This window comes from Ctenocephalides felis, unplaced genomic scaffold, assembly GCF_003426905.1.
Source record: "Ctenocephalides felis isolate EL2017-DRISC unplaced genomic scaffold, ASM342690v1 CF-g0.4_SCAFFOLD_01886, whole genome shotgun sequence".
NCBI lineage: Eukaryota > Metazoa > Arthropoda > Insecta > Siphonaptera > Pulicidae > Ctenocephalides > Ctenocephalides felis.
The window spans coordinates 43,508,841-43,531,705 of NW_020538040.1; the positions used below are offsets into that span (position 1 = coordinate 43,508,841).

General features: G+C 29.1%; 1 protein-coding gene across 1 annotated transcript in view; it reads left to right on the plus strand.

Annotated features, from left to right (window-relative positions):
• The window catches only part of LOC113376531 (protein grainyhead), a 461,786-nt gene extending 439,597 nt beyond the window's left edge, over positions 1 to 22,189 (plus strand). The window contains exons 13-17 of the mRNA XM_026616482.1: positions 18,060 to 18,239; positions 18,390 to 18,556; positions 19,850 to 20,039; positions 21,213 to 21,277; positions 21,992 to 22,189. Coding sequence (XP_026472267.1) covers positions 18,060 to 18,239; positions 18,390 to 18,556; positions 19,850 to 20,039; positions 21,213 to 21,277; positions 21,992 to 22,118 — 729 coding nt within the window. The 3' untranslated portion in view covers positions 22,119 to 22,189. The remainder of the gene's footprint in view (positions 1 to 18,059; positions 18,240 to 18,389; positions 18,557 to 19,849; positions 20,040 to 21,212; positions 21,278 to 21,991) is intronic.
• The last annotated feature ends 676 nt before the right edge of the window (positions 22,190 to 22,865 follow it).

Here is a 22,865-nt window from a genome sequence, read left to right on the forward strand (position 1 = left end):
TTAAAATTGTATCGTTCAGTTAATTCAGTGGATGAATATTCCCCTTATGACAAAAATAATTACATTTATTGCAACAAAGAATGTCACCTTAAAAGAGAATTTATGATTTTATTTTTAAAACAAGTGATTGGAAACTATCTCTTTAATTTATTTGTTCCAATAGTTTGTTGCAAATACTAATCTAGTAAGAAATATTATTTATTTATTGGACATGGTTTTGCACTCAAGTGAAAACAAGCGTAGACTCTCGTATAATTTTAATGCACATAAATCAAACAAGATTTGAATTGATTTTAAATTATTTCCAGCAAAATGGAAAGGGTTTTAGAAAAAAACTTCAAGTAAATCTTTAGTAAAAATATACATATTTTAGGGAGTAGTAGAGTAGACTGGATACGGTTGTTCCACTTTTTTTATCAGCAATAACTTTGTTTAAAATACCAGTTAGCTGGAAGAAAAGTAAATTAAATGGTAATTTGGAAACTGTCTTTTGACTCGTTAAAAGCAATGCGGTCTAGAGATCATGTTAATGTAAAGGACTGACTGAAAGCAATAATGGAACTTGTTCGAACAATCATACTTCATCGTTTTCGCTTTGGGCCCTATTTCAAAATCAGTATAGCTTCGCTGTTATGACGACTGTCCCTACCGTACCCTGGCACAACCATATCTAGTCTCAGTAAAGGACTGACTGAGAGCATTAATGGAAACTTGTTCGAACAATCATACTTCATCATTTTCGCTTTGGGCCCTATCTCAAAATCAGTATAGTTTCGCTGTTATGACGACTGTCCCTACCGTACCTGGCACAACCATACCCAGTCTCTCCTATATCACGTTCAGACAGGACAAAAATATCTTCTATAACATATCGAATGAATTTTCAAATTTAATCAAGAAAAATATGATTTTATCGTAAAATGGTATTGAAAGGTTCTCCATTAATTATTTTCTAAATCTTTATTCCTCGGGACACGGCTTTGCACTTGTGTGAAGGCGAGTCGCACTCGCAACAAGTGCACGTTTTATTCATTTATGTATTTAATTTTATTGTTTCCTTTTACCATCAGTCCGAGTACAATTTCTCAGCGCGATGCGTCTTACATTACACGCATATGCATCCGTATAATAATTTACGGCATTTATTCAAAACTCATTACACCCGCCTTATCTGCTGCTATGCCGATAAATTCAACCGCTTGGATGAAAAAGAACGCGGATATTTTTGAACAGTGATCAACAAATGGTCTTCTAATCGATTGATTTCGAATTGGCAAAGTACATTTAAAATTTAATTAGATTCTTCAAGTTGATTTGGGATAATTAATTATAGCCCTGAATGTGAGGTATTTAGGATCTATTTATTTGATTTTATATACAAGTGATTGATCTCACCTAAAAGCAGCCTTTACCCAGCATTTTTGCACCAATAATAAAATTATCAGTAGAGTAGAGCGGGGCTTAAAGCTCCGCGGGTAAAAAGGTTCACCACCGACATCTCAAAAATAAGTAAAGTTAGGATTTTTTTTAACAACAGTTTTTGAAAAAAGAACGCAAAATATTTATAACCACCCATCACCTTGTTTTCTTACGGCGTCACTATCAGGAGATAAACGACGATGTTCGAAAATCCATAACAAAAATATTTTCTTCCGTTAGTTTTTTTTTGGTTGTGAGCACTGTTGTTTAGTTTATGAGACCTTACATTATTTTTTAAGTTCACGTTATTTAATTGTTTTATAAGATGTATTGTTAATTTTAAGTTAGATTCTACACTTTTTTAAAAATAATCTCTATTAAAGTTTACACGTAGGTGAGGTAAAAAGGACGAATTGCACATTTACCCTGGCAAAGTAAAAGGCACAATAAAAAATAGTAAAAAAGTGTAAATTCAGTTTAAAAATAATAATTTTACTAGAAATAAATTAAATTAATAGTTATTCCAACTATGCTGATGAATATTTTTACCTAAAGACCAGATCAAGGTTATAGACAATGCAGTGTTATCTCTGTAAAAATGCACCCATAAAATTTTGTAAAATATTATTTTCTAAAATTCCTTTAAAATGAAAATAAGACATTGGACCTGCTTGTACCCTGGCCTATGGGGTAAAAAGGACCAGGTTTATACAAATTTTTAAAAAACAAAAAAAAACACATTTTTACAATGATGAATTAGGTGGGAGTTGTGCTGAACTTAGTCAGATAGTTGCTTGTTTGGTATGTGTTATTTGTTGTCATATTTTTGATTTGGTTTTTACATGGTTTTCACATTATAATTGCTCAAAGTCAGATTGGACCCTTGTGTTGCGCCCTACCCTAATTATTATTACTTTATATAATAAAGTTAAACTAATTAGAATGGGATAAAAATGTTACTTAGAGATGCATACAATTGCAAACACACTGTCGGAGAAGAATTCGTAGGACATTCTGTTTTCAATATTTATCAATGTGTTTTTCGTGTCATTTACCGAATGTGTGTGCTTCATTGCCAACGACCATATTTATCTAATATACGAAAAGCATTTATTCCAATCCCGAGTAAATGCAGCATGTTATGTTTCGTTGTTATATGTATGTTATCCGCTATCCGCCGTTATCCTCGGCGTTTGGTTTCTGTAAAAGTTTTGGATGTTATGCAGGTGTGCTTGTGTTTTGAATTCCTACACTATACACCTACTGTAGGGTTCAAACAGTTCGGACTCTTTAACACTCCCGAAGAGATTGAGAAGACCTTTTTACAACAAAAAAAAGAAAGTGATATTTTTGGAAAGAAACATTTATGTACCAAAGGTTCTAAAGCATGGGAAAAAATAATTTCATCAGAATACATTATATATTTTTTTGTTTTTTTTTTATCTTAATACACACTTTACTGATAAATTTTTGAATCCTTAAAGCATTTACAACAAGTATGAATTCATTACATACAATTTTAGCACTGAAGTTTTAATTACTGGCAGTATTGATAATATGCATACATCATTTAAATAAAATTTTATTTCACTTTTTTGTCTTTTATATAATAATCTGATTCAGTTGTTTTTTTAAACAATTTTTTGTAAGTTTTTTGCAACTTCATCCATATTTGCAGTTATTAATTTTCTAGAGCATGTTTTATAATATATACATACATTGGGGCATAACGTTACTAGTGCATTTCATATCGTGTTCAGCAATAAGTTAACTTTATTCCTAAATCACCAAATAAAACATTAAGACATCTTTTCACGGAGTGAAACCTAAATTATTTTATTTTTCTTTTTAACTTACACTTCATATCTGTTCATATAACAATAGCTTATAAGGTATAATTGTATCTCGATTGCTATTTCAAGGGAAAAAAATAAATTAAAGCACAGTTTTCATCTACTGTTAAGCAATTCTTTTGCACAAATTCATATGTTTGTACAGTATTTTTATTTTCTACTTACTATTACTACTGTTGTAGTTTTATTTCGACAAAATTCTCGTCTAAAATTTATGTGGGTCTTTCTAACGTCGGAATCTACCTTAAATGCATCTTAGTTTATTTCTCATCTTGATGTGAATTCTTGTGACAAACAGTCAGTTTGAATGTATTTTTTTTTTGTCTTTGCAGATACAAAGAACAGTGTCGGATTGGTCGGATGCATAGAAGAGGTTTCGCATAATGCAATTGCTGTTTATTGGAATCCACTTGAAAGCGGTGCTAAGGTAAGAAATAAGTTTTATATAAATTGATATATTTTTCTAACATATATTTTTGTTTGCTTCCGTAAAGACTACTATTTTAGGAACTAGATATTTAGATCAAATTAAGTTATTTATTGCTCCGAATATCTTATTAATTATAGTTGTATAAAATCTACCATTCTGCAAGTTTCATAAACATCTGAGACGAGCTAGGCCAGGGTTTTCCTTATTAGTCCAATGTAATACTTTCTTACATTTTCATCCAACTTTGCTAGAATTCGGATGCAATAATTTTTAAAACTCAATGACAATTTTCTCCTGTCCCCTATGAACAGATATTTAATTCGTAATTTATAGTTTCCTAATAAGGATATCAGCAACCGAAGTAGTTCGAATGTTACAGTTACACATCTCGGCGATGCAAAGTGTTACAAACTGTGATACAAAGTAATTCTATTTCTCTTGACATTTAAATATGCATAACATACATATATGTATCCGTGAATACATTTTAATTTTAAAGAGAGAACACAAGAACTTAATCGGATTTGTTTTTAATTCTGATTTAAAAAAATCGACAAGATTATTTAAGATTTTCAATGCCGTCCTTTGATGTAAAAGACATTGATCCGTGTACAAAAAGATCATGTCGGTCATAGATTAAAATTGAATTCAATAATTTTAATGCGTATTAAGCAATGTACAGGTCATAACCGTCTTTGCTAGGTAGCCGGATACGTAAAACTTTTATGGTAATTAAAAAAATCTAATAATTGTTAAGTTCACTTTGTTACACATTGTCAAAAATGTTCAATGTTAGATTAACCCTCAGTTACTCAGTTACATTACTAAAAAATTAGTAATTGTGAGCTTATATATGCAAATTGAAAAATAAAAATTTGTGTAAACCATTGTTTTTGGTATTAATGAATTATGTGACTCTCAAGTTCTGTGTATGAAAATTTTATTTCAGATCGAAAATCCTGAAAAGGTTATGAATATTGATATTGATTTTCTTGAAAATGTTTTAAAATTCAGATATATGCGTCATATTAGAAAAAATATATAATTATTTGGATCGACACATTTTGAATGTAACCTGAAAGTTACTCGGGCCCATAGAGGTTTGCAAACGAAATAAATAACTATATTTACTTTAAATATAACCATTCAAAGTAATTATCCATCACATTTTAATTATATGGATATCACAAGACTAATTGAAATAAATTATATTCGATTTATGTTTCAATACCAAACATTCACAAGACCGGTTTTAGTCAAATAGATTTTGCATAATTTCTTGAACAAATATATCATTTTAAACAATCTATATTGATTCTATAATTGAGACGAAATTGACTTATATAATTTGTGATCATCGTTACATATAATTTAATACTTCATTATTTTTATTTTTATAAATTTACTATTACTGATTAGCGAGAATTATCATTCCCATACATTTATTCATTTCCTAGTAGCACATTTAGGAATTTTTATACCCTTGCATGGTTTACAAGGAAGCTCGATTTAAATTTTGTCATTCATATATTTAATATGGCTTGTATTTTTTGCAATTTTATTTTCAATTCGTTCCATATAAGGCGTGTATAATATGTTTACTTGACATGCAAAGTTTCATGTGCTTACAGTTGAGATAAGTTGTGTTTATCTTCGTCTATATATAAAGACTTTGCTAAATATAGATGTTCGAACGGCTCGCACCGATATTTTCACTTATAAGGCATTATTAAAGCATACTTGTGGAATTCAGTAGCACAAGATGTAGTCGCTTTTTGCATAGTACACTTACCTAGTTGTGCTGCACTATATTTTGTAAAATCACCTGTTCGGAACTCCTCCGTACAAAATCGTTTAGATGTTTTATCATTTCAATGATACACCTCAGACTATGCTATTAGATTATACTGTTAGGTCAGATATCGTTCTTGCTGGCTCTCTAATAGAATGCTTCAGAAATATAATAGTTTCTAGCAGTTGTTTTCAATCTTTTTATTGGAAGTGTATTCAAATTGAACGATTGTTATCAACGTAATGGTCCAATTTTTGAAACCATTCTACCACGTGGTAAGAACATAACGGTTATTTTGAAAAACTTACGAATTTATCACTATTTATATAGAGCTGGTCCTCAGGTAAAAAAATCCACCACCAAAATCTCAGAAACAAGTAAAGTTAGGATTTTTTTAACAACAATATTTGCAAATATAGGGCAAGAGATGTGTAAACAGCCAAAGCCTTAAATCAAGCAACGTCAGGAGATCAATAGTCATGTTTGAAAATCTATAACAAAAGATAATGTATCAAAGAAAAAAAAAAGTCTGACATGTCTCATATAGAACCCCTTAGTGTCAGGCACATATGACTGACATGACGATCGTCGTGTTAATTTATCTATTTATCCATTTTTCAAGTTAATGTTTTGCTAATGTTCTTATTCAATAGACTGTTCTAACTCTACTTAAGAAGATTGAAAAGCGTTCTTCAGTTTAGCTCGAAGGCGCACGCTTTATCTTTTATCTGCCATCTCGTTGTCAATTCAAATCTTTTGCCTTTTGGCGATGCGCTATTCCAGCTGAATGGGACGAACGTGAACGTCAAATTGAAAATCTGCGTGCGTGACTAAATGACCACATAATTTGAAAATAATTTTCACATCCGTCCGATTTGACTAGAATCATTGTTTTCTACCATTATGATATGTTGCTCTATCCTATTAATCCCAAGTTGTTTGCCGCTAATTAAAGAATGATTAATTACTAGCTAAATATATCTGGCATTTTCCAGTGTTTATGAATTTTTCTGATTAATTACACGGTAGTTGTAAAACGGCACTTATGAGAGGAGATGCTTTTTTTCATTGACTAATTGTTTCGTTCATTAGCGTTACGAGATCGGAAGTAATCTATCGTAAATAAATAATGCCGTTGTACATATATATTTATTCAATAAAAAACTTATTTTGTATATATAAATTAAAAAAATATTTTCATCTAATATTAATTTTATTTATCCTTTTCCACAGATCAACGTAGCTGTCCAGTGCCTCAGCACGGACTTCAGCAGTCAAAAGGGTGTCAAGGTAAGTGTCGAAAGTTTCTATTTATATATAACTATAAAACCTTAAGATTTATTTTTCATAAAATTGTCTTAAAGGTATTTAAAACTTTTCTGCTAATTGAGCAAGTGATCAAGTGATGTGTAAATTGTCTTACTGATTAAGAGACTGATTAGATGGGTAATAAAGTATACGTTAGATTCAGGGGTATCGAACATTTACTTTCAATTGTCTCTTCACTGTAATTATTAATATCTTGATTCATATTCACGCATTGTGAAAGTCAGAAAGAACATTGAATTATTTTAAGCATTTTTTAAATTTTATATTTGAATTTACTGCGAATTTTTAACTTTAATTAGTGACCCAGGGTACTAAATTGTAGAGAAAATAAAATTCAAATATCTCATATATAATAAGAGATTCTCAATTACTGGTTAATATAAAGATGGTTCTTGATAACCTGGTATCATGCAATTGTGATATCAATTTTCAATTGAAAATATAGACCAAAAATATGTTTTCAATTGAAAATAGCCCATTTCGGGCACTGTGGTGTGAAAAGGCAATGGGAAATTTCTCACACTATTCTTCCCTGAATGAAGTTGAAATTTAACTCAGCTCATTGTAATTGTAAATGTGCTGGGTATTTTTTTATATAACCTGTTACACATAAAATTCTTTAGAATTGTAACTATCGCCTTAGTATTAACATGACGTGGTTAATAAAACTAAATTATGCACGAATTTCGATTGGCGAATGTAAACACATGCGTTATAAATTCATAAGAGTTTTATTGTTATTACTTTTTCAAAGAATATTTGATGATGACTTATAAACATTTCAAAGAAAATATCTAGTTGTAGTATGATTTCATGCAAGGAATGAGAAGAAATTAATTTAAAGGACTTCTTGTTCAAATGAAATAGAATCTTCATTAAATAGGTGATTTTGAGTGTGTTTGTGTGATTTATTTATATTGCTCAAAGGTTTTCATTAAAAATTAGTTATACAATTAAGAAAATTTTTCCTAATTGTGTTATTTACTTTATTGGCATTTTATAAATAGTTATTTATATCGCTTATGTAATATGCCACAGTGCGCCGATCTCGAGTTCCTTAGCCGTTGGCTAAACGGCGCTATTACAGAATCCGAATGACATAAATCTATTCGCTATCTTTGTGAATATTTCAAAATAGGCAATTTGATATAATTAATGTTATAATTAGGAAGCGAACGTCTTTAATTTGACTAAAAGGTTATGTGTAAGGTTATACGCATTTAGGCAAATTTGTATTAATCTTAAAAAATATTAAGTGGAAATTGATTGTTGATAAATGTTATAATGCTGACTTTGAAATTTATGAAAGTACAAATAAATAACGTAAATAAATCGATCGTACTATTATACATTGAAATGTCGAATTTTGATATTTTAATTTCAAATATCCCTATTGCAACTTTGGTCAAATATTTTATTTCAATCTTATTATATGTTGATCCTTGGAATAAGAATTATTATGAATTTTATATTGCTCGTCAAATATGACTCACCTGCACAATTCTGTTTACTTCGTCGATCTGCGGGACAATTACTTTAATAATATTGAAGGGTGGTTTACGTGTTCAATCTGATAAAAAAATATTTTAATTTCATTCAAGATTCTATGGAAAAGCGCCTGGTACCTACTACTTACTCTTGTTGCAATAATCTCCTAGCTCCCTACTGTCCTCACATCATATTTGTGTATTTCAATTATTGTTATTACTGAATATTATATGTGCTCTAATGTAGTAGCAGATTCGATTAATTATAATAAAATATATGTCAAATCAAATATAGACGTGCATCGCATAATCACATGGTGAATGTGTCTGTATATCAACATATTAATTTACGGCATCTTGATATCGTTCATAAATAATAGCCTTAATGAGCCGGTAGCAGTTTTAATTAACAACAATATTTACGGCAAACGTCTTCTGCCATATCGTAATCGTTTTCTTGAAATATCGTTATGTTTAACAGTGTCTATGTTACAAAAACCTTGCACTTAACTCTCAAAAAGTCAAGGTCTATCGCGGAAAAGATACCCATTTGTCATAGCATGAACTTACAGACGATAAAACGCCATGACTCGCTTAAACTCGGAGACAATAAACGGAGCAACTATTAAATCCAATTATTGTATCTTTGAGAAAAATCTGAAAATCATCCTTCTACTTGTCCGAGCTAACACAATAAATTAGTCATGCGTTAATTGCTTTATCACTTATTTGTCATTATTGTCTTTGTCATATATAAAACAGATAAAAAATGCATATTAATAATTCAACTTGTTATTTGTAACTTGATCCTTATTAAAATGCATGCAAAACAGCGATATTTAAAAAAACTGCTTTTATTTTTTACATTAATCATTTTTTACACACTACATGTTTTATGATAAAGCATTTTCATTCTGTCAATTATATCAATTTATTAAACTACTATAGCTTATTGTTTAACAATATATTGACGGTGATAAAAGATGATGAAACACTTCAGTTTTTTTATGAATAGTCCAAAAGAAATTATTGTAGAATCAAAATTAATGTATTAAATGTTTTACATAAATCTGCAATAAACTGTAATTTTTATCATTGATTTATTGTAAGTTACATTGAGCCGGTGATGTCAACGCATAAGTTGCCAAAATTTACATAAAATCGTATATATTTATACAAATTCAACCCAAATTTACAATTATGACTAATTTTGCACATTTCGCTTTGAAAATTATCCCGATATTAAAAAAATTGACATTGACATATAATGCACATACCTCATACTACTATTATTCTAAACTTCTTATAAAAAGTGTGAAATTACAAAAAGACATAAAAAATTAGAATGTATGTATGAAGTTTTTATTCCGGTCATAATTTGAACTTTGGACTACATTTTTTAATACTTTTTATAGGAAATACAGTTAAACAAATATTTAGGCATTTTTTGTAATGTTTGTAAAATATAACATTATGTTCATTCATTGATTTGATTACACTTATAATGAAATACAGAACTATAATCGAGCTTTTATTGATAATCAAATTCGAGTTATATATGAAAGTGAATTTAATGTTTATGTGTAGCTCTAAATTAATTATTCGGTAAACAGGTCTAATGTAATCATACAAAATAGTTAACTATTAGTAATTTTATTAAGCAAGTTGAAGACGATGCAATAACTACGTGTATTTTGCCTTAAGGCAAGTTGCAAAAATTACTCGATAAGTATTAATTTTTCGTATAATCCATAGAAATTTGAATTTAGCAAATTTAATAATTGCGACAATAGATGTACGACAATAGATGTATAGATAAACGGCCTACTATTTCAAACATTTTTCTAATTAAACCACTTTTCGTAAGACCTTAATATTTCAGGATGATCGTTAAGACCATGAACTCTATAACCATAAACAATTTATTAAAAACGCCGATTTTTTTTCTCAATATTAATTACGAAGAAACGATCCGGCGGTTCTCCTAGTACTAATCAGTACAATTTTCGACTGATATCTTTTGAAAAGTGTTAAGATTTTCAAAATCGGTTTAAGATTTTTTCCGTTTTCAGTTCTCTGCAAAATCTAAAAAAGCTTATCTCCTCGAAAGACTGATTAATGCGAATACTTACCTAAATTTATCGAATGACTTATAAATTTTTGAAAAAATGTCGAAGGAAAGTCAAGAATTGCACATACACACACATAGGTACTTAATCCAATTTTGTTGTCATTCTAAATGAAAAATCAAGGAAATATGAAATTAGCAAATCAAATTTTCTAGCAAAAAATCAACTTATTTTTTTAATGAAAACAAAAATTTTTGTATTGATTTTTTTTTTTAAATTCTATGGATTAACACTTCGGTCTCGCATGCGGGCAGATCAAAGAATTAACACCGGATGCACCATCCGAGATCTAAGGCAGCAGTGGCCATTAGTACCATGGTCACTTTGCTTTGGTTCCGTTTGTAAACATTGACATTTCTATATAACATACACAAATTCAGTTTATATATGTGAATTTCAATTCACTACGCGTGACTACGTAAGCTTTATATAGACACGACTCCGTGCTCACGTAATATTTCGTTTCTTTTATTGATGATTACCGGAATATTTAGTTGCTCCGACAATAAGAGTTATTGCTGGGTAACAATATTCTGATATATAATGGTTTTAATAACCAGTTAACTGTGGCGCACTCATTGAACTGTGCGTTCACAGTTTTGATTAGTCAGAATCGAGGTAAAATGTTGTTTTTGAGGTAAAAGACCACTTATAATTAGAACTATTTTCTATTATTGCAAATATCTTGAAATTTGAGAATATGTTTTGTTTTTCTATTAAAAAAATTGCAACCTAAATAGCCAATAAACAAAGATTTATAGGCATGGCAGGTATACTCGTTATTACACCAAATTCTGCCACTTGTCTATCACGAGTATATTTGTCAATCACAGTTAACTGGTTGGACAATGTATCAATTGGTAACACAGTCTGAATTCCATTAAACAAAATCTATAATAAAATAATAACTCCAGAGAGGGTATAAAAAAGAGCTTTTGCTAAAAGAAAAACGCACAATTTCAACACGTTCGCGGTCGTGAATGCTATAGCATTCATTTTCATTGCAGAATGACATTAATGCTATAGCATTCAAAATTTAAAGTCAATTATTTTAAATTTTATTTTATATGACCTCACGTTTATGTCATTATTTTACCTGTCAGAGTAATAACTAACTGATTTTTCAGGTATTAGCTTGGGCAATCACATTGCGTAAATTAGCAGCGCAATACTTGACGTGGATGCTGTAGCATTCATCGTATATAACGATTAAAATATGATAATCTGACTACCCGTGCAAACGGTGTTTCATTAATTTTTAGATATCCCAATCAATTCAATAATACTTGACGTGGATGCTATAGCATTCATCGTATATAACGGATAATATATGATAACTTGACTACCTCTATAAACGGTGGTTAATCAATTTTCGGATACCCCAATTAATTCAAAAATAAAATAACTCAATATTTTGTACCTTACTGAAACTTTTACTTTTACATTAAATTTTATTTATTAACCTACCTTTATCACCTTACGAAATACGTCGTCTATAATGAGGGGGTTTGTGAACATATACTGGTGTTCAATAAAATGATAAATTTCATTCAAATCGATTATATAAGTGGTCTATTGGTAAAAATTTTAGATTTTCAATAGTTTACTATACATCGTTTCTTCATATGTATGATTTGAAAGCTTCAGTTAAAGCTACTGTCGAGCTTTTGTGAATAGCTTCAGTATATAGAAATGATTAAAATAGGTCCTGATTACAAATAATATAAGTGAGCTGGTATGATTTTTATTGAGTTATTAATGCATTTGTGTGCATGTATATATATATATATATATATATATATATATATATATATATATATCCGATGCTGGAGATATTCAAAGGTAGATTCAAGTAAGTAGCACCTGTCAGTTTTTATTCATACGATTTCGAATTCGTTTATTCTCTGGACCAAAAACTGAACTTTTTTATATACGTGTTCAATCGTATATGTGACGCAAGCAGTGATCCCGGTATATATGCGTTCGTGTTTTATTGAGGCTTTTTGATATTAATTAAAAGTGGTCAGGCTAACATAACATGGATTCGGTGTTTAAAATGGCCATCATCTCATTCTCCTCTTCGTCTCACGCACAGTTATCTGCCTTTGACTTGGTATGATATTTCGTTTGTACAGGCGACTGTATTTTTTATACGTTTGTGATTACTTTGGAGTATTTTCCCATGCCCGGACGAGACATTCGATATATCGTATATAACGGAGGATCATGTGGACAATATTTTCATGTTGATTCATATGAAGTCGATATTGACTTAACAATGCCCTGCAATCGATGCTGTATTAACACAGATGACCGGTAATGTGTATTTGGTACACAATTTAATCTACTTCAGAAGATGATTCTATGGCGCTCTATATGTAATTAATCATTTACAAACAAATATATTGATGCACACTATTTCTCTATTAAGTCTCATAAAATACCATTTTGACTCAATTGCTAAGAGTTTGCTTCAAACACCTCATTACTAATATGAATATTATAATTCCTAGTAATTTATAAATCTGGGACACGCGCAAGGCTAGAAATTATATTACATTATATGTGTTATATATATAATGTTTAAAGTCACGGATTAGAGTGGACGGTGAAAATTTAGATGAAAAATATGTTTCCAACTGGAAATAGTTTATTTCGGGCACTGCGATGTAGAATGGCAATGGGAAATCACTCACGCTATTCTTCCTTGAATCGAATTGGAATTTGACTCAGTTTACGGATCTGTTCTAGGGCAGTACTACAAAATGATAAAATAATGAAGATGGATGCATTGATATGACTGAAACTAAATTATTTATACTCAATTGTGATAAATGAAAGTAGAATAGTCAAATAAGAATATCTAGGATAATCATTTGCCTAAATATATCCATATGCAAAAGTATAATATTCAATAAAATAATCTATAGATTTTTTCAATTTTATTCATATTTTCTAATTTTAATTCAGCCAACGGTGATTTTATTAGCTAGGCCACATTAAACCAATCATAATTCGTGCATATTTTATTTAATATGTTCTTAATCGCATTCAAGATGCAAAACGTCTACAGATCTAACGGAAAAGTCATAAATAAATATTTTTATTTGACAATCACCACTTACTCCTTAATATATAGTAATAAATTATATTTTTTAAATTCAATATCATTTTAATCGTAACGAAAAAATAATTTAAGCGCATACTTATGAGCAGTAATAAAAATCTGTTTATTGTTAGTTTTTATGATTGTCATCTTTCAAAATTTGTTTCGTTTTTTAAGTGCTTTCTCAAAATATTTCAATGTGACAATGTTATTGTGGTGGCGTATATTAAAAGATCGTAAAAAATATTGTATTGGATTTTTAAATTGGATTTTTATAATTATTTTAGAACAAAATTTTGAATTATGTGTGCTTAATAATACATTTATTTTATTTTTTCAGGGTTTGCCATTGCACCTCCAAATTGATACATTTGAAGATCCACGAGACCCAACCGTGTTTCATAGAGGTTACTGCCAGATCAAAGTCTTCTGTGATAAGGTAAAGTAAAAAATAAAATTATTATAAACCGAACAATTGTATATTTATAATTGCGAAAAGAATCATTCTTGCATATGCAGTTTATTATCAACTTACGTTACAACTAACAGGTGTCTATTTTTTTATTAAAGTCTATTTTTTTATAACCATATTTGATGATTTTGTATATTTTTGTGATATTTATGAATCAACCTAATTATTTAATTTGCAAAATTTCCAAGATTCTATTCACTTTATTACACGATAATTTATATACTAGACTTTACAATCTGGTTTTGACAGTTCATAAATTTCGAGTGGTTTGTCGAATGTTCATGTTCTGAAACTTGATGTAATTTATTGATTTTATTTATACTAACAAATTTATCGTGTATATAAAAATGAATGATTGATTAAATTTTCCGTATTAATGGAAGAATTATATATAAATATGAATTAATCTATTTATTAAACTATTTTTGCATTGAACAGTAAATTGGGTATTTTCGTACACTACAATACCTAAGAATTTATACTATATTTTATTCTTTATAATTATGTATGTATTTATAAAACATATTTATATTTATATATAGTCTCCCATCGCGACCGAGAGGCATTTTGACAGCTACTTTTTTAAATGCATGACACACAAACCTTTTTTGACAACTTGACATTTATCAGTTAAGTGTCAAATCACTCTACATATATCTCAGGAGTTCGCTCAGTATGGCGCTAATCTCTTGTTTAGATTTTTTTTAATTTCGGTATAGTTTTCTGAGTCACTTTTTTCTTGTCGGTAATTTTTTTCTTCAAAACTGATTATGTTGATTTACTAATAAATGCGTAATATATTTTGTTAGTTATTGAACCCAAAACTTTGATACTACCATCGATATCGATTCAAGAATATCGAATTTTGATTTATTATTACACTAATTACAAAGAAATATGATGTATGATTACTTATAATATGCTTGCAATTAAGCCAGAACCACTTTGAGACGTTCATGTTTAATACGATTTTCCAGATAATTTGAAACATTATCCTTATCCTGAATATAGGATTTATCGCTTAATACACGTTTTTGGTCCTGAAAATCGTCTTAACAGAGTTTTTCGTCATATTCTTAGTTTTGAAGCAATTACGAAAATTTCAAAGTTTGTACTTTACTTGTTTATAATAGTGCTTATTATTTAGCGGCGCGATTTAAATAAATTTGCCATTTTTGATATAATAATCTTTAATTTGAGCCTTTTTTAAGCCAAACTAAGCTCAAAAGTGAAATTTTAATTTAACTGATGTACTATGCTAAATTAGATTAGTACCATATAATATGACCATTTTACTTTGTTCAAAATAACGTCTAATGTGGTTTTTGCTCAATATGATTTTAACAATGCATTTTCATTGGTTACCCTTTTATATTATTTCTCAGTTATTACCAATTCAAAATCTAAAAATGTATTTTAATATTGATCTCAGCTCTTCGGCTAAGTATAATAAAATATTTGTACTTTTTTTCTCACCACGTCCAGGGTACTTAGGATTTAATACTTGCGATTATTGTGCACTGTTGGTCTCATATATCACTACGAGAACATTCAAATTGATTTATATTGGCCAGTTTCGTGTGAATTTATTGTAATTATATATCACTCGTGCTTGAGAATGCAATACTATCTGGGATAAAGGGTATAGTAAAAAACAATCTATATTGAAAAAAACATTACTAAGTACGTCTTATTGTTAGAATACTATAAAAGTTTCTAATACCTATTTTTTTACTAATTTTTGATAAAGTTATTAGATTTACCTATATTTAATTAATTTTCAATATTCATTGTTGCGTAATAACTACTTGGCATAGTTGTTAATTAATATTTTTTTAACGCGTCCGCATAATGAGCACCGTTGTAGTACACAAACATATAAATAAACGATAATTAATGTTTTTGTCTCGTCCCATTAATAATATAATATCTTCATATACATTATGCTTGTAGAAACAAAAAATATGTACTGGAATATGATTAAGATTGAAAATTTACGGTATGGCAGTTTTTTTAAAACGAATTAAAAACAAAGCTATATACTTGTATAAAACTAGAAATGTAATGGTAAGGGTATATAATTGTATGAGTAGTCACAAACTGTTAAAAGCTATGTATTTTCTGTACGATAAGGCGTTTAACACATAAAACCTAACCTCTTAAATGTACAATTGTCAAATATCAATTTCATCATAAGTGCAACTTTCTGATGTTCCTTTGATAACAAATATGCGAAGTTAGGTTTTATGTGTAAAACATAGCTAACAAATACATAGCTTTTCGACAGTTTGTCACAACCAACTCATACGAATATAGACCCATAACAAAACATTACCATAACATTTCTATTTTATCCAAAAATTGTATCCTTGGTTTATTCCACTGTTTTTCTTTATATGATTGTTCTTCAAGATGCTGTTGAATTTTAGGGTTTTAATTTGCAACAAATAACTCCCCGTCAACCAATTTATCTAGCTGCTCTAATTATTACTGCAGTTTTCCATTCAATCTTTTATCATGCATGTTAAAAATATTTAAAGTGTTACAGAATCTGACATTGGCTTTACTTGACTGTTCCTTTCAATATTTATTACTTCATCCGTGTCTGTACTCAAACTACCAACAATACTATTTGTTATCTTAGCCTCGGACAGAGGACTAAATCTCCTTCGGTAATTTATTGAGGCAATTAACAAACGCATATAAAACGATTCGATATCTCGACTCTACATACAATATAAATGACTTTAAAAGTCGCTTTAAATGAGTAATTAGAATGTGTTCCTGATTGAAAGTTTTGATTGTGCGTCAGAAGTTTTATATGCCGTTGGGCTCTTAATGTACATGAAAACGGTATTTTGTGTCAAAAGTAGTGACGAAATTTTTAATTTAGAATTATAGAATACAAATAAGAGATGCATTTAACGAATCGTTATTAGTAACAAGTGCCTTCGATTAAATCTATAACTAATTGTAAGTAGATTGATACAAGCTCGTTGTTCATTATAAAGTTTAATCAGTAAAATTATTATCAATTTTGGTTGTTAATTTCATTCGAATATTATACCATTATATAAGCCCCTAAATTCTATATCAAATGTGTTATAAAAATAAATAAATGTCAATAATTTACAATTTTGATTCGTTTTGCCATGCTTGTCTGCTGCTAAAAATCTAAATATTGAACGTGCATTAATTAATTAAATAAAATATAGTTGTGTATAAATTTTATACTATCTATAAGAATTAGCGCGACCTTCCAGTCGACTTTGAAATGTATCTATGATATTTAACTAACGTATATTTATATAGTGTTACGTGTTTCCGTGTTCGGACACAGGTGTATGCTGAATTGACAATTAGCGCAATAAATTAAAACTTATGAGCGAATAGATCCGAAAGGCAACAGATTATATTTTTTTTATTTTTCGTTTTATTTTCAAAATAAATCATCAAAACGACATCGGTATCGAAAAAGCAATCGCTAGTGACCTCCGTTGACCTTCTGATGGCTAATACAACAGCGGAATTTCGTTGTCTTCACGGATTTTTTATGTCGAAATTTTTGTGTTACGAAAGAAGACGATGTTTATTTTTTATGGTTTGTAAAATTGATATGATCAAACAATGACATATTTTGGTTTAAATCGTCTTAAAAACGTCAAAGTGTTGAATAAATGTTATCAAGCCGTTGGGAAAAGTGATCACTATCAATGATACGAATTAAATTCGTTTCTTTTCTATTCAGTTACTTTTCCGTTCTGCAAATAAGTCTGGCCGTTATTAATTTTGAATTTCGATTAATACTAATATAATTTTTGAAAATGATGCAAATCCAGTAAAACTTCAATTAAAATTAAAAAGTTCACGGTTGACCAATCAGACTGTAAACAGATCCGTTTGAACAAAATCCAGGTTAAACATGGAATTGTTAATCGTGCAATATTAATGCGTTTAAAATAAAAGCGCTTTTGTTATTAATTATGACAATGAAGCAATAAAAGTAACAATAATTGTTATAATAAATTTTATTATTTTCCAGGGCGCAGAGCGTAAAACACGCGACGAAGAGCGCAGAGCGGCAAAGAGGAAAATGACAGCAACTGGACGCAAGAAGTTGGACGAACTTTACCATCCCGTTGTCGAAAGGAGCGAATTCTACAGCATGAGCGATTTGAACAAACCGCCAGTGCTATTTTCACCTGCTGAGGACATCGATAAGGTAAATAAACTTAAAAAAACACAATTAATAAAATAGGAATAATGTTGTCTAAATATCAAAAGATATGATCCTGAAGATTCTTAAAAAATACAGTGAAATATTATGCTTATTGAAGATTTATTATATATAATCAATTTGTCTTAATTCTAGTTGACGTCTATGGAATTGCAAGGTTTCTATGGTCATGAAAACTCTGAAGGAGCATCTCTCGGAGCAGGTGACATGAAAGGAACTTCACCATTCTTACTGCATACCCCAAAGCCACCATCTACGCCTACTCTCAAGTTCCATAATCATTTTCCACCAGACACGTCTGTGTAAGTATTTAAAATAAAAAAAACTAATTCATTAAGATGACTCAAAATTTATCTGTCTTATTTGTGCTCATTTGTTTCCTGGTACTTAATTTAACCATTTGCGCTCGCTTGTGTCCTTTTGGGGACGACGTGAGTCTAGCATATCACTTAGCTCTCCTGATTGTGAGCCTATCTCTTCTGCAGCACTTTGAAGATGTATCAGTTCGTGTTGAAGCGTCGAATATAATAGATCAATGATAAGCAACCTGCGGCCCGCGGGCTTTTAAATATTTTTCTGACTGACCGCTAAGCATTTCTAAAGTAGAATTTTATTTATTTCATCAACTGTCTTTCATCAATAAATTAATTATAATGTATTTTTTTCTTGTTGCATTAATTCAGGAATATTAACTTATTTTAATTTAGTTTTTCATGTTTCAATGTTCATTAATATATATCAAGCTTAGTAAATTATTAGTGTTGCTCGCCATAAAATTTAAAAATATAAATGCGGTCCGTGAATTAAAAATTTGCTCATTCTTAGAATAAATCTATGCAGTGATAAGACAGTGTTCTCTTTTCAAAATATTACTGTTTGTAGTTTTCAAAATATTTTTCATTCTTTTTTTATAAAAAATACCGAGCAATTCGTAAAGTAAATTTTTCATCTAACAAGATGATTTACTACATTTTTCTGTAGAATGATAAAAAACACTGTCACGTCGCTAATCAATTATAACGACATTGGAATCAACCTGCTATGCCTGCTTTAAACTTTACCATAATGCAGGAAATAAATTTAGATATTATTGTAAATGTTCTTCAATTCCCCTAATTCCTATAAAACAAATTGCATAACATGCACGAAGCACGATAATACCAAGTTCACAGCAGATACGTTTTTGTCAGAATGCGGCGCCAAGTTTATGGTGCCAAGCCTGACATCAGGCAACTTTGATGTCAAATTTCCACTTGGGGTTATAGATCACAATATAATTCCAAGTGGAAATCGTCCTTCGTGGACATAGTTGCATACAATCATATGCACACTATTAAACATAAGTGCTAATATATAAACCTCACACATAGGTGAATGATGAACCGATGGGTTGCTTCTCATATCAATACCTTAGGTCATAAGTCATTCACAAAAACAGCTTATAGAACAGTAATAAAGAGTTCTGATTGTTGTGGAAACAATAAAAAAAAAAGTTTATGGTAGATTGTTTTTGAATCTTTTGTTATTATTTGCTTTTTTCTCAGATTACAGTATTTTATGGACAAAATCAGTTATAATATTGATTTTTTTTTCAGTGACAAGAAAACAGTCGATATGCTTGACCAGGGCATGTCGTCCGAATTCACGCCGCCCATGATCAAACGATCTCGCCTGTCGCCGCCGCCGTTGAGCGAGCGCGTTATGCTGTACGTGCGTCAAGAGGCCGAAGACGTCTACACTCCGCTGCACGTCGTGCCGCCCACCACACAGGGCCTACTGAATGCCGTAAGTGTTTTCAAATGTTTCTCATATAAGGAGCCTATCAGATGAGCCATAAAAATTTTCCTAAAAGTCGATGGTACCAGAAACTCGAGTCATTGGTGGTTGGCAATACCTTCTAAATGGTATTAACAATATTCCGTGAGTTTCTCGTTCAAATTATATGCCAGCGACTGTTGACCCTTAGCAAAATTTTTGTCGCTCATCTGATTGTTTCGAATGTGGATTTAAAATGGTTTGCCAAATTGTTAGATTGTACTTACAAATATATGTGTTGTCCATAACATATTTCATAATAAAAGTAATACATTGTATTCCAAATGAAAACTGTATGTGTGTATGAAAAAACTTACATTTTTAAGAACTTTAGTCGTCATAGTTCTTTTTATATTCAATTTATGTTTTGGTTTGGAATCATTTTTGTTACAATTTTCATCCAAAAATATTTGTCATGCTTTTTTGGGATGCGCTTTTTTAACGCAGACGGATGGAATATATAAAATGTTGTACATTGTGCGATGTTTTGTTAATAATATGCAACAATAATAACTAATTTATGTTTAACAAAATGAAAAACAAATGCTTGAATTAACACAAAATAACGAACACATCTGATTCAAGGTAAATTGTTCGAGATATTATGAAATTTAGTTTCATGTACATTTTTCATTCTACATGGAAATATTATTATATGATTGTTAATATGTTTTATTGTGAACTTTGGTTTATGATATATATGAATGTATGTCATATAAAAAAGTACAAATCTTGATAGTTGATTTCAAATAGTTTTGTGAAAATTTGTTACCCAAAAAATGTTTTATTTACATCGATTTTCATCAGAGAATGCATATTGTTGATGTTTAAAAATTTATTAAATTACAAAATCTATCGCGACTATTTTTTAAATGTTCCTTCTATTAAAAGTGTTTTACGTGCATACTTACAACACTTTATCAAATTAAATTAATAGTGATGTTAGCTTTGCTATATTTAGCAAAATGTATTTTTGAAAACGTGGTTGTATTTAAAATTTACATTCATTATGAAATGTAATTTTAATAACGCAAAAAGTACTGAAAATTATGTACAACACATAAATTTGATCGATGTTTTTTAAATATCAAAGTAAATTAAAACCTTTGTGTTAACGCACTATTTTGCTTATTTTTGTTTCAGATCGAAAATAAATACAAAATTTCTGCTTCAAGCATAAATAACATTTATAGAAAAAACATGAAAGGGTAAGTTTTTCCTTTAGCAAGAGCTTATTTATCGTTTTAAATAAGAACCGTATTATAGTATTTTAAACAAATTAAGCCTTTATTGTAATTCTTTTTCCAAATTTTTATTGATTTAAAAATCCATTGTCGTAGACACGTTTGCATGTATGATAACATAACATTAACATACTAATTTTGATTGTTTTTGGTTTTACAATCATTACCATAAATCATCTGGTTTTTTAACATATGGTGACAGTAGCTTTCTTGTGCTGTTTAGAAATAAGTAAGGAAATTAATATTTATTGCTTTCAATAATTATTCTTATTATAACAAAAATAAATATATTTAATAAAATTAGTAAATTTGTCACTAAATTGCATTTCAAAGAACCTGTGCATTTTTATTTTTGATTAAGTCTGCATGTTTATTATAAATATATTTATTGAGTAACTTTTGAATAGTAAAATTTATTGCAATTTTATTATAATCTCATTCAAAATTTATCTTAAAACATAGAAATTTAAAAAATTAATTGGAAAAAATCTGCTCTATCCTTAAAACTGTAACTTTTCTAGTCATAATACATACTAAATATTTTTATTATTGCAAAACATTTTTTTATTATATAGTATTATTAATATTGTATTTATATTTTCTATGGTTTAGAGAAGTAGGAAGTAGGCAGAAATATTCTTAATTATAATTTTGTAATAATATTTACTTTTTTTTCAGGATTACGGCCAAAATAGACAATGAAATGCTTTCATATTACTGTAATGAAGACCTATTTCTATTGGAAGTCAGAAGATCAGAGGATGATTTGCTCGATATAACGCTGGTTGAACTACCAAATCATTAGCAAATCTATAAATGAAATATTGTTAGATTATGAACTATCTTGCCTTACTTGACAAATGCTGGAGAATGCATTTATTAGTACATACATACATATTTTGTGAGTATATATAACTATATACTTAAATCATAAAATTTGTAATGTATATATTACTTCTTCGGCAGAATTCATGATATTGAAGGATCAATTAACGGATCATGTTATATTAGATTTTATAAGTATTGGCCTTTATGAAAAATGAATATTTTTTAGTATCTTTATGTGATTTTACAAAGATTTCATAGAAGTTTTAATATAAATCTATTTTGTTAATATTTTTACACTAATTCTAAGTTGTAGTGATTTTTAATTGTTTTTTCAACTTAAACAGAATCGACAATACTCTTATCTTTCACAAATGAATATATATGTAGATGTTAATTATTAAGTATTTTTAATACAATGTTTTGTGACAATTGTTACAAGAAAATATTTCTTTTATTAACTATTATCGTATTTTATTAGGTTTATGGATATAGTTTTGGAATATATAAATGCATTTTATATTGGCATCTTTAAATGTTGTTTAGTTTATGATCTCAAACTTTAAAAATTGATCAATATAAATTCGTTATAAAAACTGAAAATGGAAGGTATTGGAAACTTGAACTTAAAATAATTTATACGCATTTTATACATTCCTCATATACATATTTTCTATAACACGAAAGACTTGTGATCTTCTCTGCACTAATAATATCTTAACCATTA